Source organism: Psittacula echo, assembly GCF_963264785.1.
Source record: "Psittacula echo genome assembly, chromosome: 2".
Lineage (NCBI taxonomy): Eukaryota > Metazoa > Chordata > Aves > Psittaciformes > Psittacidae > Psittacula > Psittacula echo.
In genome coordinates this window covers 91,386,451-91,405,458 of record NC_137737.1, presented here as the reverse complement: position 1 = coordinate 91,405,458, position 19,008 = coordinate 91,386,451, and the positions used below count along the sequence as shown (strand labels likewise).

General features: G+C 40.0%; 1 protein-coding gene across 1 annotated transcript in view; it reads right to left on the bottom strand.

The window, feature by feature from the left end:
• The window catches only part of INO80C (INO80 complex subunit C), a 30,602-nt gene extending 18,261 nt beyond the window's left edge, over positions 1-12,341 (bottom strand). Inside the window, exon 1 of the mRNA XM_080610687.1 lies at positions 12,118-12,341. Coding sequence (XP_080466813.1) covers positions 12,118-12,255 — 138 coding nt within the window. The 5' untranslated portion in view covers positions 12,256-12,341. The remainder of the gene's footprint in view (positions 1-12,117) is intronic.
• Positions 12,342-19,008: the final 6,667 nt, after the last annotated feature.

Here is a 19,008-nt window from a genome sequence, read left to right as displayed (position 1 = left end):
TCAATTAAGAAAGAAAAAAAAAATTCAGAAAAACTCAAGTTTACTTTGTTCTCTTCAAAATTATTAAACTTTCAAACACAGAAAGATACTAACAAGCTTCAGTAAAAAGCTTTGATTTCTTCTCAAGAGATTTCAGATGCCAAACATGTTTTTCCATGTAAAAACTATGATAGACAAAGTTTTATAACTTACAGATATTTCAAGGGAAAAAAAAAATACTATTTTCCATGGAGAAAAGCCTCAAATAAAATGTAACTGGGACTCAACTGTGAATAGCTTCTCACTATCCCAGAAAAGCTTGGTTTAATTTGCATTTGCCACAAAACTCCCTTCGGCTTAAATAATTGCAAAGGATCTCTCACTTTTAGATTTCATCTGGTGGACTGGGACTATTCCTTGTTTATAACGTTTGACAGTTTTCTTTATTAACAAAATTGTAACTTGGACAAATTCATGAGCTGAATGGCACACTGAAGCAGCCCTGGAGCTAACAATTTCAGTATATATGCAATGAAAAAGCACATGTTAGTTCATACTTTCACAAAGGGTAAAACTGAGCCCAGCTAACAGAATATTTTGATTACCCGAGAGAAACAAAGTCTTCTAAACTGATGGGCCTTAAGACTGAAAATTGATGGAAGCATACTGGCAAAAAAAGACCAGACTAAATCACAATCAAATTTTTACAAAAACTATCAACACGTTCTTCCTTTCTCTATCAGAAAAATTCAGTTCAGTCAAGGACTTTGGCTAAACTGCTTCTTAAAATTTAAAATACATCATTTGATATAGAACAGTTAAGGTCAAAGTATTTCTGGAGAAAAGACTGGAGGATTACAATATGCTCATGTGCTGTTAACACTGTAATGCTGCTCAGGGAGTATATCAGAATTCGTCTGTCAAACAACAGGCTTCAGCCAAGGCAGGAAAAGGATCCAAGTCCATTCATCTGAACACGACTGAACCAGGAACAAGGAAAGCAAAAAGATATCCGCTCCTGTGGCTGATGGGAAAGCAATTCCATTCGGCAAAAAATACTCAGTTTCCTGAATTTATAGTTTATTCCGTAAAATGTTACTCATTTTGACAGGAAAAAACATTTGAGTAACAAACAAAAACATAAAAACCATCTCTTCAAGGAAAAGCAATTAGTTTTGAGTGTACAAAGACACAGGGTGTATCTTTCTTCCAGTGCTCCTATTCTACCTATTTTTCTTAGGAAAAATAGATCTGAATTAGTACAGTCAAATTTTACATTTGGATGTTATGAACTGGTAAACTGACACAGAAAACAGAACTTAACTTTAGCATTTGCAAATTTAGCATTTGCAAATGTACATTTAGCATTTGCAAATTTTAACACTTCCTTCTGTCTGTCTTGTCATTTTAAGTAGATAAAAATTCTATTTCTATTGTGTTTCTGCTAACTACACCTACTGCTGCCATTATGCATTAGTTAACACTGGCAGTTGTACTGCAAAGGCTTAGCATTGCAGTTGAAAGTTGCTCACAAGGTTTTTCCATTTTTGTACAGGTACCTAAGACCGCCATGACCAAAAACCATGTCAGAAAGATAAACGTTAGGTACACTGACATATGGAACATTTCACTTCTAAAGCAACTCAGAATAAAACTGTTCTTTCAGCAAACCTTCAAAAAGTTATCAAAGGCATAACATATCAGAGAGCAGTAATTGTATAAGATGCCCCAAAGGTCTCTAAAAGAGGACAAGAAAATAAACTATAGTTTTTTAAAAATCTTCAGACTACAAATGTCATCTTCACTGTCTGTCTCATATTATGGCACAGAAAAAGTCTGGCATGCCCTCACTACTACATCCACTTTCCTTCAGCTAGCAAACTCAACACAACCATTGAGTTTTGAATAGCACACCAAGTCTCCTGAACTCAGCAAAACTTTAGGGGCACTATCCTATGGATACCTACATTTAACTGGATAATGAAAAAAACTGATGACTGAACCAAAATAAAGAGCAGCAAATTCTAATTTAGATGAAAATAAGGTAATAGGGGTCTCTATTGTAGACTATTTTGAGGCTGCTCAGGAGGAAAAGGGGGGAAGAGAGTTGTATAATGATGCTAATTTCAAAGCAAATTTCTGAAATATTTCTGCAGAAACATTCATACAAGTAGGTGGCTGGTTAATCACCTCTGTAAGTTTCGCGGCCAGACATTTTGCCCTGATACTATATACTGAAGTTCAGAAACTGCAGCACATCCGAAAAGTGCGTTCAGTGTTTTGTGTATCAATTTGTATCCCAACTGCCTTTTTTGCTGGACTTGAAACAGAACAGAACTATTAGAAGACTTGACTTTTCCACTTCATTAGAATTAGTGAAGTTTTGGTATCACATCCGCAATTGTAGGTGAGAGGGAAACATAGTATTTGATATTTTGTGATGGCTTTAATAGGATTTTAAAAGAAGTTTCCCACAATGAATTATTTAGCAAATGGGACAGATGGAAAGGAGGAGAGTAAAAAGGGCAATTCTGGCTGGAACAGATAGATTTAACAAAAATTAAGGAGAAAAAGGAATTTCTGACTTGAGAAAGTTTAAGGTTGTTAACGTGAGACTCAAACTTGCATTGCTTGTTCTAGACTGTGTAAACAAAGATAAGCAACTTAAGGAATAAGGACTTCTCAGCAAACCACTTGGTTTGAGAAGCCTGAACACACTGTGCATATATCAGGGAAAAATGAAGTTCTCCCATGCAAATATGTTGATTTTAAGAGTTAATTTTGCTGTAAGAACATTGTGCTGTTCCTCCCAGGGAAAAGCAGTTCTACTAAAACAGAAGCATTGTTACAGTGTAGGGAGAATTATATACTGTTTGAATGTAGCCATTGAGTTTTGGGCTTTATTAATGCAGGAGTGTCTGACTGCTTGTCTAGGGAGAGGACGCACCCATCTTAATCACATAAATCAGACAGCTGAAATGAGACATGGTAACACTGAATCATTGTGGCTGGAAGAGGTCTTTGGAGGTCACTAGCCTATTCAAAGTGTGGTCAGAACTGACCTTGGACGAGGCTGCTTAGGGCTTTGTCCCAGCAGGTCTTGAACACCTCCAAGGACAGAGATTCCGCAGCTCTCTGGGCAACTCTCCATCTCCCTAGTTAGAAATCAATATCCTATAAAATAGAAAATACTGGGTTTATTAACAAAAAGCTCTTCTGGTCACGAGCAGTCATATAACTCACGTTAATTACTGCCCTAATTTCTACATGTTCCATTTCAGCAGTATTTTCTGTAGTCCTGATGGTTTCAGGGCATAAATGTAACAAAGTTCCTAGGCAGATGGGTCATCTTTTATTAAAGGTACCTGTTTATCTGGAAAATTAAGAGAAGCTTCTGGATGGACTACATATCAATACACCACTGACTAAACAAAAAGACTTTTTATGGTACATAACTTTCATGCAGCTTCCAACAGGGTTTTAACTCCCTTCTCCTTTCTCCTAGATGATGAGTATTTTCATAATACTCTCTCCCTTCCCCGATTAACATCCCCTGTACTTCTGGAATGCCACTAACCTCTTCTTCAAAGTTGGTCTACCGGATACACACCTAACCAAACGCTAAGCAGTTCTGTTTTTAGCTTGGGAAGTTGCTGTTTCATTTTCAGATTTGAAAAAAAGACTTACATGCTTGCAAGCTTGTATTATTTTTCCATCTGTACCACTTAAATGACACTATCCATACCTGTAAATCATGTGTAATTTATGCAGAAACTATAAGCTTCTCAGCCTTTTCTGCCCTTCTTCTCATTCTTTCACTAACTCAGAAAAGCATAAATCTGAGGAAGCAGTAAACAAGGCAGTTGTGATAAGCACATTGCATCCTTACGAACACAGGAGTAAGTAATGCTACAAGCATGCCAACACTACTATAACAGTAGAAAAGTAAAACAACTAACTTGCTTAAAATTGTATAGATGCTTTCACCTCTAAGTCTGTGGATATTTGCAAAATTAGTTGGGTTTGGGTTTTATAAATTATATCAGATTTTATGTAATTCACACATTAGGCAGGTTGTGCACAGAAGCACATGGTAGTGCAACATTCTGTCTATTTAATGAAAATTAGGCACATACAGAAACACAGAAAGGTTTGGGTTGTAAGGGCCCTTAAAGATCACGTAGTTCCACCCCCCTGCCATGGGCAGGGACTCCCACTAGACCAGGTTGCTCAAAACCCCAACCAACCTGGCCGTGAACTTTTCCAGGGATGCAGCAGCCACAATTTATCTGGGCAACCTGTTCAGTGCCTCACCATCCTCAGAGTGAAGATTTCTTTCCTAAATGCTCCTTGACCACAGCAGGGTCTTATAATCAGGAAGAATAGTTCTTCCAGAGAAGGATGGTTACAAACAACATAACTATAGATACTCACCCCTCCCAGCATGATGGACTCTGCTAAATTACATTATTACTCACAAAACAGTTTCTTTCTATCCATTTCAAATTTGTTGAATTAACAGTGATGCATTTTCATTACAACATAAATGCATGTTATTAGATGGCATGAATATGTAGCTTTTTGGCTACAGTTTTGCATGGAAAATATTTCTGATCCCTGTTTGCACAACTGTGTATTTGTCATTAAAATTATTAGATAAAACGTGCTACAGAAATAAATGCCTAAAATACATAAGCAGACCATTCTGGCAACTACAGCAGTTCAAGATGTGTTCAATACCAGACTATGGAGTCATTCTCTTTGAAACTGACAGAACCTCCATCCTTGGATGTATAGGAGAAAACATTTTCATGCTCCCCTCCCACCACACCAGACTGTCTTCCAGCCTGGTGGTTAGGATGCACATGGGGCAAAAAGAGATTTGGAATCCCCTCAGGCAGTGGCACGAACAGAACTAACTTGAAGTGGAGGGCACAGCAAACACTTGTAAGGATACATGATACAAAAAGCAAGTATCGGTGCCAGAAGTGTACCTTCTGTTCTATTTTTGAAAGAAGGGATTTAGTACCTACTTTCAAGAAAGCTGATAGATGTTCACGGTTCTTTCCAAAGTGGAAAGAGAAGTAGGACTAGTCCATGGGATTTCCGGGTAGATTATTTTGGTGGCGTCTCACAGTGCTTGCTGGCATTTGTAGAATCAGTTCAGGTACTTAGAGATTGACTCATTTATTATTAGTAATTGACTCATTTATTATTAGTAAACTAATGAAATAGCAGTGAAGAGTGGGCTGCTTGTAGTGGAGAAGTGGTTTTCCTTGCTACGTGGTCCTGTTACTTTCTTGTACTACCTACACCTGTTAGACCTCCTTGTGATTCAGTGGGGTTCACCAGTGCAGCAGGAGACAACACAGAGAGACGGGAAGTTGCCCTTCACCAGTGGTTGAGCAGGTCTGGCAAGTACCAGAGCTGGCTGTGAGCATGCAGCTGAGACTAGTGAAGGTAAGAGTGCAGAAGATAGGAGACTGGAACTCTATAGATTGCCTGACTAAGCCTCTTGAAGTTGCAGGTATGCTTTACAGTGAGACAAGACATGATGTTCATGGATATGAATTCTGTGAGGACCAAGTATATTTCACAACATGGAGTGTCACAACTTTTAATGGCTTTTCTGCACGTCTACATAAATAGCCAATGTCTCCATTCTGTTTTCTTGGAATGTTAAAAATGTGTTCAAAACCATTCCAGGCTACCAAATTAATATTTCTATTAGCCTTTCTAATCCAAAATTAATATGTTTACTGAACTACTAATGCCTTGCTAAAGCAAGAACTGAAGTTAACTAACATAAGCATTACACTTTACAAAAATATAAACACAGTCTGACACCTCTTCAGATCTGCGATATCTAGACAGTTAATTTATTCCAAGTTTTCTTTTGTCAATCTGAACCTTTTAATGCACTAACTGGATTCTGAGATTGCTTTTTAGGAGCACTATGTGTCAAATTGTCATGCTAAAGTACATGCGTACAAGACTTTACAAAAAATAACCCATCCTATTTTATCTCCTTATGATAGAACCAGTAAACTATCTTTATTATCTCTTCTAAGTTTCTTGCATGTTTATCATGAATCCTGAAATTAAGTGGGATCACTTAAAGTAGAACTCTCTATTTTCTGTTAGCTAAAGGAAAAAAATAAAATTCTCTACTAGGATAAGGGGAGAAGGGTAAAAACCCTCATGACACAAACATATTGACACCCAAAGTAGAAGTCAATAGACATATGCTTTTGCCTTTCTACAACATAACACATCTGTGTTTACTCTAAATCTGAAATCTAATCACATTTGGTTGGGGGGTTGGTAATTCTCTGAGCCTGGCATAGTCTGGTTTGGAAATTCACATACTTTCATGATTACAGATCATCTAAAGTCTTCAGTATGTGATAAATGACAAGCTCTCAGTGTTGACAGTTTCTCTTTCAATCTAGATTTCTCTGTAACAGCAATTCCCTTTTTTTAAGTAAAGGTAAACTTTAAGCATACATACATTTTACCAGATTTCCCTATGAAATCTGTTAATTGTCTTTTAATTGTCATTTTTCCCCATTAGGGACTCGAGAGATTCTGGTTCTTTGACAGATTTGACTTCAAATGTGCAAGATACAAAAGCTGGTACACAAGGATAATCCTGACTCTCATTAGTGGACTGCCTAAATATAAACTGTTTTTTGGGAAGAGTACAAAAACCCATGGAAGAAAAGATGCTTAATATTTCAGCTGTTCACTATCTGCTTTGTTGCAGAAAGTATCTTCGTGGTCTTGTTTGAAAGGATTAGGAGACTAAGCGATGACCCTCTGAGTGCTTCATTCAGAGAACTGCAAGTCTGGGGGATTTTCAGTGCTCTGTGGTCTGTTGACATGCAGCATGATGCCAGAGTATGTTACCCATCTGTGGGATAGATGCCCCAATTTAAACATTACCTGCTAAAACTCTTGTTAAGACATGGCAATTTGTTCTAAACTGGCTGCTAGTTTTGTTAGAGACAAGACTCTTGGGATGTAAGTGTGCAAGTAGCTGAACTTTAAGAGCTCACTTCAGCAGTTCTTATCAGTAACTACCAAGCAACTGCACTGTATTATGATATCTGTAGTTTATCCAATGAAAGTGTCATTTAAGTAAATTTAATTAGGTTTGAGTTAACATCCCCTGGGAGCACATTACATCCATGAAAGATATCATTCCAGGCAAGCAGTAGCTTCAGACTGGCACTGCTTCATTGGTTAAATTCATACATTTTCTGTTACTGTCATAACCTTAAGGGCTGGGAGATGTTTAAAAAACCCAAGAAATGTAGTCTAGAGTATAATGACAAGGTAGCTTTTTAATAAACTGGCAAATACTTATGCACTTATATATGCTTACTATATCATGCTGTTTCAGGGTCCTGATGTCTCTTCCAAGGAAGGTGGATTGGTAAGAAACACAACTTACTAAATTTCCAACTACAAAGGAAAATCATGCTTTTCTGTTACAGAAAGTCTTATATGGAATAGCGTTATAATAATTAGAATAGGTTTAGTGTTATAATGATTGGAGTAAAGAAGGTCTGAATTCTTAAGTAGGCAATTTTTAATTTCAGATCGGAAAGTTATTATACTGTGACGCACAAGAGGAGGTACTTGTCCCAGAACATGGTGAGAGCAGCAGTTCAGCTCAGCAGCTGTAGTGGTACTCACTGATTCTGTAGTTACACTCATTCCCCCTAACCTCATTTTTCAGGAAATTACAGCCAGATCAAATGGACTCCTTAAAATAAAGTTATTTTTAAATTGGTTTGATGGTTTCCTACTTACAGTGATGGGCTTGTTAAAACAGCACAGGAGGAGAATTGATGAAACTTACTGATGGTTTGCAGTCCAACTGCACGCTGTTTATGTACTAGGGTAAGCTCTCTGCCTTGGCAGACAGCTTTTGAATACCTAACAGTAACCATGTTAATGTGTATGTATTTAATTATTCTTGTTGAACTCTACTCTGATCTTCAGTTTATGATACAAAACTTCATTGTTCATTTACATTTAAAATAAAAAAGGATTTCTAAGCTCCTTTTTTTTTCATGTTGTGCCTGAGAGAAGCTTATTTTAGAGGACAATGACTTTAAACCATTTTGACTTTATTTTCCAGTATTGTTGTATAGCTTCTGTTTTTAAGCATAGAACAAGAAATACAGAAAGTGTTAAGTATACATGAGAGTAGATACATAAAATGGAAGGTCACCAGTAGTACTGCTGCAATATTCACAATTACAGATAAAATCAACATATTTGATAATTTAACTCTTTAATACCACTGCAAGTTCAGAATTTATTTTCTAAATGGTACCAAGACCTGTCCTTGCTACAGTGATGGAGAAGAATGAAGTATAAGGTATTCTTTGTGCACTTCCATAGTCCACAGGGTACATCAATGCAAAATGTAAGATGAAACATGGTGTCATTCTCAAAGTGAGGCGTTCACTTTATCACGTAACTCTGAAGCTGTTTCACAAATCATGCAAGTAGACATATATTTACTATAGTACTTGGCATATTTTCTCTCTTTAATTGTCATCCAACAAAATCAAGAGACCTTTTTTCCAAATCACCTTCTTATCTCACTGCAAATTTTATCTTTAAAGCATGCTATCTGTCACGGGTAAGCATTCTGTTTCATCAATTACATCATGATGTGGCATATACTCTTAAAAGGCTCCTGTTGCTGTACAATCTATAAAAATCATGATGTGAACATTAAAGTAGAAGAACTGCTGGCATTTTAAGATCTGTGTCAAGATTATATCCCAGGTTAAGTGATAGTAATCAAGAAGACAGGAGACCTGGAGACAAGTCTGCACGAGAGCCAGAGACAGAGCTGAGCCAGCACAGCAGCTATGGCAAATTATCAGACAAGGACCTCTAACTGAACGGTGCTACATAAACAACTCAACAGCATTGTTTTTGATACAGGAATGTTACCATTTAATATGTGTACTAATCCTCAACATTAAAGTTTTCTCCTGCAGCAAGGACTGAGGTATTTTTCAGTGACACAACTGCATGGGAGGAATAATTCTGTAATGCTAATGAAAATGATGTAATCAATTTGCAATCATGCTTTCCTGTAAACTCGCTTTTAATTTTACATTTGGCAAATACAGGCATTATATCCAAAAAGCATGTGTCTCCTTCTGCAGACATGACTGACAAGGCCTGTGTGCAATATGCTTCCAAAACAAACATGACTCAATACCTTTGGGTCGGTAACTCATACGAATGATGAAGAATGTTTTTTGGTAACATTCCTAAAGTGTATCTTAGAGAAAGTAGCAATTCATCTGTTGGAGAAACATAATCAAAATTGGGTTTATAAAAATTTGCATGCTGTGTGATAATTGTGGCTTCTTGTAGGATACACACAGTTATACAAACTACTTGATTACATGGCTATACTTAAGTAAATTTGTTATATATAAAAAAATAAACACATTTTTGAAATCTACAGCTTTACCAGACCAGCATGTCTTTCAGGGCAAGCACTGAGAGAGCCACTTGTGACATAAAGCATGCGAAAGAAAAACAAACTGTGTGATTTGCAGAACTTACAAAAGCCCCTTTTTGTGTAATTTCACAGTGATGGAATCACAGATGTGGGTAAGTTCACAGCTGGCACAATGTGAAGTGTATTTTCACGTAGGCCAGGCACTAGGTCCTCAGCAGAGGTTACCAGTTAATATCATGAGAATATTAGCTGAGTCCCCAGATCCCAAGCTGACCCCTGAAATTAGTCACAAAACTCTCCATAGGAATCCTCTTACCTATAGTTTGCTAGTCAGCCAAGGAAATAATTCACTATTTCTGTTTCACAATGTCAGTTTATTTCAAACAGAAACTATTTGGTGCTGAGCAATAGCACAACTTATATGTCTTCTGAAAGGCTGAAATTAATATTAAAACATTAAAAGGGTTAAGAAAAAATATAAAAAAATATTAAAAGGGTTAAAAAATATTAAAAGGGTTAATTAGGAAAGTGAACAGTTGGAGGACTAACAAGTGCTACCTGCAAACCTGTGCTGAAAGCGGTATGTATATTCTATGATTCTATTAAAGGTGTGTACCTATTAGGCTGATAGATGAATGTTCCTTGTTTGGAGTTAAAAAAATAAAAGAAAATAAAAATCCCACAATGACTGGATACTTGGTATGTAACATATTTAGGAAAAGTATTTAAAAGCCATGGATGACCTAGTCCCTAACTGGCTTGGCCTCTTAAAGATTGGGTAAGTTATAAAACAGAGTGTTAAGTGCTTGTTGACTGTCTATGTTCTGAATAGCTCAGCAGATCAGAATTATTGAGTGCTTCATTGTGTCACAGGTTTCCTTATCCAGAAAGAGTACATTACTCAGCAATTAGCTATGGACTTTATAAGGACTTGCGGAGATTTCTGCAGAAGAAATTGCCCAATGATCAATGCTTCTCTCTCAAAAAATGCAAAGCCCCCATTTAATTTCTGTTTGAACTGGCTTGCTCCAGAGCTAGTCAGCAACATTGAATGTGATTGCTAGAAGATCAACGAGCTGTTTCTTGCCCCATTCCTGAGGTTACACATTTTCTGAGGCTCAGTTTTTTTCCTTTTCCTTATGGGATTGATCTGTACTGCTGAAGTCTGAATGCGTACTCAGACATAACGTTGAGAAATTACTCCTTTCTCCACTGAAATCACTTGTGAGAAGGATTACAAAAACTGTTTATCACACACTACCAAAACCCAGCTTGAGTAAGAAATCACGGATTGTCTCAGAATACTGGAAGCTGTCCACAAGCTTAAGTTTGGTGTGAACTTAAGACAGTCTGAGAGGCTAAAGGGTTTGGAGGATTTTTTAAAATATGAAATATTGTATATTAAATATTTAAATTATATACATCATATTTTATATCTGCATACACAGACACACACACATGCACAGAGCAGTCCTTTCCATACTGGAAAATCCAGACTGCTATCCCTAGCAGACCTTCAAAAGTTGTCAAACCTGATCATGTCAGGCAATAACTTTTCACAGTTGCAGTGCAGTTTGTTAGTTACATTCAGCACTACAGATCACAAGCCTTCTAGTAGGGATAAGCCCAGGAGGAAAGGCAAATGATCTATGAACTATGTAACAAGGTGAAAATCGAGTGTTACAAAAGCAACATTCAGAATTAGGAAGGGTTTGTGCCTGTGCTCCAGTGTGTGCACAGTGGCTTTTAATCGGCTGGAGAGAAGACCTGATGAAAAATGCAGCAATGCTCCCCTGATCTGATGGCTCCTGTGAAAATGAGCAACCTAAGTGACAGTTGGGTACGTTTTGTAGGTATACTACTGGTGTAGTTCATAAAACATTACTGAGAAGAATTGTTCTGGAAGGAGTAATAAGAAAAAAACCAACCATTTTTTCCAACCCTTTTTTTAACTACCAAAATCTTTCTAAAAGTAATCCAAGACATACTGCATCTAAAGTCTATACAATTGTCATATACACAGTAACTCTGACCCTCTTCCTGGACTTATTTTGGAGCATGAGGTGCTCCGTCATGATCAAGTGGCAGCTGCCATCAGGTGGGGATGGGCCTGTGGTGGTGTCACACAATGCAGGAGCAGTGGTTTGGAGAAACGCACATTAACAGCCCTCCCCTGACCCTGTTCCCTAAAACTCAGGCTCTGACATTACGTCTTCATTTCACATTTAACTCTTAGGTCTACTGAGATCAACGAAGAGAAAGCCATAATGCAAAATTGTATTTGAGCTGCACACAACAGAATTAGCAGCTCATCCGAGCGCTAGTCCCTAGCTCTAGTAGACGGAGGGCACACATCCTCCTCACTACAGGAGGATGAAAGCAGCCTGAACCTCGGGTCCAAAGGCCTATAAAGGAACCGCCGGCCCGCTACTCCGCGGCAGACACCCAGTCGGCGGGCTTTGGCAGCTGCCGGCCCTTCCCGGGCGAGACAGGAGCCCTGCAGCAGCCACCTGCATAGCGTAACCACCAGGCCGCCCCGCTCGCGGCATGTCAATCGCACAGGAGCATGCGCGATGGGGAGAGCAGGGAAAAGGCCGCCTCCGCGCACGCGCTCTGGCCGCCCTGCGCTTTAGTACCTGCGAGCCGCCTGGCGCCGCCGTCGCTTTCTTTTTCTTGGCGAGGCCGCCGCCTGTGCCGGGGCTCGCCGGGCGCTTCTTGGTACGGGATGGGCCACCGGCGGGAGAGGAGGCTGCCGCTGGGATCACACTCGCCATTTCTTTCCCCCCTCCGCGCCCGGGCTGAGCGCGCCGGAGGGGCGGAACCGAGAGAGACAGCTGTCTGCTTCCCCTCACCGGGCGGCGGGACGTGCATGCGCAGTAGCCGCGGCGCGACCTTCCCGTTACCGTCTGGGATGTGTGAGGAAAGGTGCTAGTCATGGGGGGCTCATAGAATGGTTTGGGTTGGAAGGGATCTTAAGATTATGCAGTTCCAACTCTCTACCATGGGCAGGGACGCCTTCCACTAGACCGGGTTGCTTCAAGCCCCGTCGAACCTGGCCTTGAGCACTGCCAGGGATGGGGCATCTGCAGCCTCTCTGGGCAGCCTGTGCCAGGGCCTCAGCATTCTCAGGCAGGTCATGGCGGTTTGGCCCCACTCGCAAGTTTTTCCACCACGGGTGTGTGAGACCAGTGCTTCAGCAGCGGGGGTGAACCTCGCAGGAAGCTGCCGCCTTATTGTGTTCCTCCCACCAGGCCTACAGTAGCTCAGGCCCCTTCTGTGCTCAGTTCATCTCACCTCGGCTGGCAGCATAGCCCTAGTGCTCCCGAGTGTAGGCGGTAACAAAATGTGGTGAGCTTGGGGTTTGCTAACCGTCAGAGGTAGGAAGTGTGCTCTCACCAAGCCCCATGTATCACAGAGGCTTTTCAGTTTTGCACTATGCAGTCACTTTGGAAGTGCAAACTGAAAAGCTGTGTAAGATTTGACTGAATGAATGTAATCTGTAGTCTGGGACACGTGGGACCTAGCCCATGCACAGCTTGAGCTCTGGAGTACAGTGCTGTGTTTGCAGGCAGTCGCTGTCTTAAGCCTCCCCAAAGTGAGGTAGTTTATGCACACCACTTTCAGACCACAAGAAGGGTCTGTGGGTTTTTCCATTTGCCTTGGTAAAACCTACAGTTGGTTTTAATCGCGTCCCTCGGTTCTGCGATCATGAGCTCAGAGAAGCCTACCCGTAAGTGTTGTGTGTGGTTGTCCGCACTTAAACTGTACCACCTTTAAAATGCAAGTTGCAAGTAGTTACAGTTGTCATTAAAGGCTTGAGTATACGACTACAGAGAGCTGATAGTGAATGTCTTTCTGATTGATTCCTACTGTTACAGATTTGTTTGCTTCCAAGCTGTTTTGGCATAGCTAGTGACCTGGTCCAGCAATTTTTTTCCTTTTATTGGAATTTGGAGTAATTTTGCACTGGAGCAACATGCCAGAATAGATTTGTGATGATTCAGGCAGAACTACAATGTGCTTTTGCAGTCCTCTTGCTGTCTGGTGCTATTTCACACCCTACCCCAGAGAACAAGTTGGTGGCAGTAAGAGGTTGCAGACACTTCTCGAGCTGCTTGATGGCTGTTAAAACTGGTTTTAGCTTCTTTAAGCTTGCATACTCCTGCATTCAACATACTGGTCAACTTATTACCAGATTTGTTTGAGGCACCTCTATATAATGCCTCACTACTAGGTTTCTAGCTGCAGCTGTATGAGATCCTGCCCCAGCATGTGCATTGTGGAGAGGCAGAGATCCAACAAGTTGATGTTCAGGCATAAAAATTAGGTCACGTTTATAGATAGTGCTGTAATGAGAGCTGAGCTTGGTCACAGTAGGGGTGCCAGGCAGCGCTGTGAAAAACAAAAGCTCTGAAGGTGGCCTGAAAGAGAGCTGGAGACAAAAGCCTGGACTTCCAGGCTGTGTTCCAGGCACCTGTGTATATAGCAGAAAAGCAGGACAAGATTTGCTTTCCAGGGGTGTAAGCAAGGCCTTGTACAAACATCCAAGTGCCATCTTCTCCTCCCCAATGGTAGTTGTTGTCTTTCTGGCTGAGTGTGTGGGCTGCCAACAGCACTGCAAAGCCAACTGGGAAACACGATTGTGTTTGCCCTCAGTGACTGTTTTTGGCTGTTGCGTATGATGCAGTATGTGTTTCTGTGTGTTTCAGGTGACAGCCTCCTGTTGCATGCCCAGCGTGGTGACCTGAGCTCGAAATTAGCAGGAACACTGGGAATTGCAGGGGAGTCGTGTTCCCGGACAAAGCCAAATGTGCTGTGCTGTGCTGTGTGCTCAGAGCATTGATCTTAGTCAGCTTTTTTCGTTCCCAGGGCTGGGTCCCGTCCCTTTCCCACGCACACACTGTGTGCTTAGCTCCCAGCATGCCCGATTAAAAAAGAAAGTGTACCTTATCAGAGGAATGTTTTTACTGAGAGGAGCAATTTTAATGCCACTGTGCAGTAGATGTTGCATGTAAGTCATGCAGAGAATGAACATGCTGCATCAGTGAAAGTTTTTAAATAGCATTTACCCAGGCATTTTCTTATCTGTACCCATTTTTATCAATCAGTTGGCTTGAAACAAGATCACAAGGCCCATGTGTGTTGCAGCAATATTAAATGCAATGCAATTTTACATGGTACCAAATGCTTTACAATCCCAGGAGGCTTACAACTCATTGGAAAATAGCATTAATGGCAATGTAAACGGTGAGAGTGTCTGCAGGGGATGAGTAATGGAATTAGGGATGTGGGAAGGGCTATGGAGTTGCAGGGCAGCCATCTCCCTGCTCCTTGAGTGGCTGCCCACACCCAGCCCTGCTGAACATTGAGAGGTGGTGGTCTGGTGAGTAAGTGTGTAGTATCTTGCTAAGTTCCTGTTACATGCATAAATAGGCAGTTGCTTTGTCATATAGACGAGGGCTTGCTTGAAGAAGTGCACATTGCAATTGCCAGTCTGCTTTGGTGTGGCATGGCTTTTGCTGCTGCTTATTCTAAACCTGGCCTGAGGTGAACACCCTTTCCCTCATTAGTACTGCAGTGTCTATTTTTTTATATGCTGCCTGGCTAATAAGAAAATTAAATAATATTCAGCAATAACCCTGCAAGCTTTTTGATATGAGCAGTCGCCTATCTGACTGTTAGTAATAGTGTCAATGAACTGGAAAAGCTCCTTGTGCTTTTCTTGATAATAGGTGTGGAAAAATGCAGGAGTCTCCTGAATTAGGGAAGAAGATTTCAGGCTCCTAGCCCAGGATTGTGAGGTGGTGTTTTGGTTTTGCTGGGGGCGGGGGGGGGGGATGTGTTCCTTTCGCTGGATCGAAAGTGGCCACAAACAATAGTTTTCTCATCACACAGAGGGAATTACTGTGAAGCTATTGATGCATATGAAGGGTGGAGGATGCTTCATGATTAGGATAATTTAAAATTTTCTATTTTGTTTTTTCCTTAATGGAGGAAGAAAACAGTAACAGCAGAAAATGTTTGGAAAACCAGCAGAAGGATCTTTAGCATGAATTAGAATAAGGCAGAGTAGAGAGCAAGGCCCCTGTGCAGGCTGTGTCTGTGAGCTGTGGGGGTTGTGGAAGAGCTCTGCTGTGGGCTGAGAGGCATCACGTCAGCAAGGACTGACCTGAAATGGAAAAAGATGCTGCCGTTATGAACATCACTAGTGTGTACCTAGAGGTCCAGCAGCAGCTGGTGAAGATCTGTAGGCCAAAAGTTTTGGGACAGCTCACACCTTATCAGAGCAGCTCCCTGTCCCAGCCCCAGGAGCAGCTTGCTAGTGAGTAGAGAGCTGTGCCAGCTCTCCTCCTACCTGTACTGTGAACTGGCCCAGCGAGTGGCTGCTTGCAGAGAGACACCCTACAACTGCCACATTCGGGCTGAGTGGGACCAAACGCCTTGGATGCTGTTGGACCAAATGCATTGGTACTCTTCTGCTTCATCAAAAGGAAAAGCCAGTATCCACAACTGTGAATTTATTCTGCTCTAAGCTTTGCAATTAAATCTATCTCAGTACCTAATTTACATTCCACATGCCTGTTAAGCTTTCAACATTCCTAGTATTTTTGCTTCTGTACTACCAGAAAAATGGGGTTAAAAATTAAACTGTCTGTGGCTTCACTCATTGGCCATATTGCAGTTTATAAAGTGATTTAGTATCCAAAATGGTGTGACAGCATATACATAATCCCTCTGTATCCCACTGAGTTAAATGGAAGGCTTTCAATTTCTCACATAACCTACTTCTGCATTTCTTTTGGTATCTACAAAGTGGGGATTAACTTTTTACTAGGTGACAAGTTGAACTCAATATAGGAAGTTGGGGCAGTTGAGATACATTGTCTAGTGATGCTTACTTAGTGATTTGTACCATTGCGATTGACTGGCCGTGGTATCAGACAACTTTTCTGTTAATTCAGCCATCTTTAGCAGCATTGCACAGATACAATTTATTTTATAATTTGTAAGGTTTTAACCTTACTTAAGACTTAACGTTTTATTTAAAAAAATAATTACTCTTTTTTTAAGCTGTGTATGTGTCTATCAGGTGTCATTTGCATTTTTATAGAGGCTCTGGAAAAAGAAAGGATTGACGTTCTCAGCTTCGCTGCTCTATCAGGTAAAAAGCAATGGATTCCTGCAGGGTAGCTTGTGAGGTCTGGTGGCATTTTGTACATTATTCTTTAAAAGTACTTGGAGGCTTTGATGACTTTTCAGAGCCTGCAGCTTGAACTCTTGTGATTTGCATTTGTTCCCTGCAATTTGCAGCTGCAGGCGCTGCACTAGCTTTGTTTAAATATAATGCCAAGTGCCTTTAAAATAGGTATTTGAACTTTGGATTAAGGAGACTACTTGTGTAATATTAAAGGCCTTTTTACTGCACACATCAAATGTCTAATTTTCAATGCAATCTTCCTGTTAGAAGTTTTGAAAAAGACATTTCTATATTCTTAGTAACACAAAAAGAGAAGCAGGTCTTTAGGAATGCCTTTTATGCCATTTTCCTAGTAGCCTCTCCTTCTCTAAGTTTATTTTAAAATGTGATGAATTTGACACATCAGAAATGAGCAGTAAGAAAGGAGTCAAAGTGCTGTTCTGTTTGAATTTTTTTGCTACTAATAGTAAAGTTAGGCTGGCAGCACGCTTGCCACTTATCAGTGTTTTTACATGAAGTGTGGACGTCTGACCAAAATTTGTGTGCATGCTGTGTCTGGCAAGTTTAACCAAAATACTGTGTAGGCAAGAGAAATCTGACACAAGATGTTAGGTTAAATACAGATTTTGTTATGGTGAAATAGAGTTCTACACTGGAAAACAAGTGACATATAGTGTTTGACTTTGATTTCAAACGTTACACTGTTGGCGTATACTGTGAGAGGAAGAAACTGGCCATTGTGCAGTTAATGGAACCCTGTATTCTCTATATTCTGGATAATTATTTATTATGCAATATTTAACATATTTACCCACTGTCTCAAAAGATTTATGAATTAATCTATCATACCAGATTTAATCTTATCTTTTTGAAAGTGAAAATGGGTTAAGAATTTCCCTATTTACTTTGCATTCAGATTCTGATGAATGTTTTCCGCAGTTATTCATGTGAACAAGTTCTTGATTTCTGAAATGCTCAGCTGAGAAAGATAAAAATGCCATGATACTCATTTGCATAATCTTTAATACAGTAACCACCTTGAAAATGCTGTAGGTTTGTAGACTGCAAAAAATGTGGATTAGCTGAGTAAGTAATCTGATTTATGAATATAAGAGCTCTGTGGAATGGCAAATAGTTTGTGAGCAATCTGGAGACTGAGCATGATCGTAGAATTAGTTTATTAATAATTTTAAATAAAGAATAAATTCACAGAAATAAAAGTGTCCCATTGAATTACTTAACAGAACAGGGGTTGAAGTAACTTAATAAACTGTTTACAGGGATTAGCTCATGCATCTTCGCTTGTTAGAACGAGCCTTCCAGTGCTACAGCACTTTTAGTTCTATAGTAATTCTGCATTTGCCTGTAGATTAAGGCTGTGATATTTCTACTGCAGTTAGGATATAAATTTGAGTAAGTTAATTCTGTCAACAGTATCTGTACTAGTGGGCCATCTGTGAATGTTACAGCTTTGCTCACTATTACTTTCTTGATGCAAAACCCTCCCCACAAAAGATGAGGATGCAGAGAGCAACCACTGTGTGATGCCTGCTTGATGACATCTTGACTTTCCTGATAATTTGTCAGTCTCACCTTTTTCTTGTTTGTTTTCCATATGCAAACTAGGAATTTAAGTGTGAGGTAAACCACAGTGTCTTAGCCAAGGTCTCTTGGCTGCCATCTCTGCCGAAATGGAATAGGCAATAACCACCCTAACTGAATTTGAAGATGCTCCCAATCCAACTGGAGACGAGTTAGAGCATGAGATTAGAATTTAGGGAAAAGTTGGGGTTTGTTTTTGTAAAATATATATATCTGTTATACATATATACATATATATATAGGAACCAGCACAGACAAGCACAAATTCATAGTTTATTTCTACAGCCAATGATTTTTAAAAGTCTTGTCTGTTGATCCTGAAAAATCCCTGGAGTCCATGTGAGGTGACCAAAAGAAGCAAATCCATAGTGCTTAGCATCAGTGTAATTTTTGTGACATTCCTAAAAAAGATCATCCCTTGTTCAGTAAAGTGTCTGTCTACAAGACACAAAAAACCACAGAAAATAATTGGAACTACATAAGTCATGGGCTGGAGTAAAAATTAGTGGGTAACAGTCACATTAGAAGGCATTGCAGAACCTGGGTAAATTATGAGCTGCATGTGAATCAGTGCTATTGCAGTGCTGTGAAACAGGCGTCACACAAGCAGGAAGCCTGCGAGGCACATGCTGTAATCCCTTCACTTGTCAAAGCTTTGGTTAGGCTCAATTTGAGTGCTATGTCTAGCTTTGGGCATTACACTTCTGGACTCTCTCCAAACCTTTCC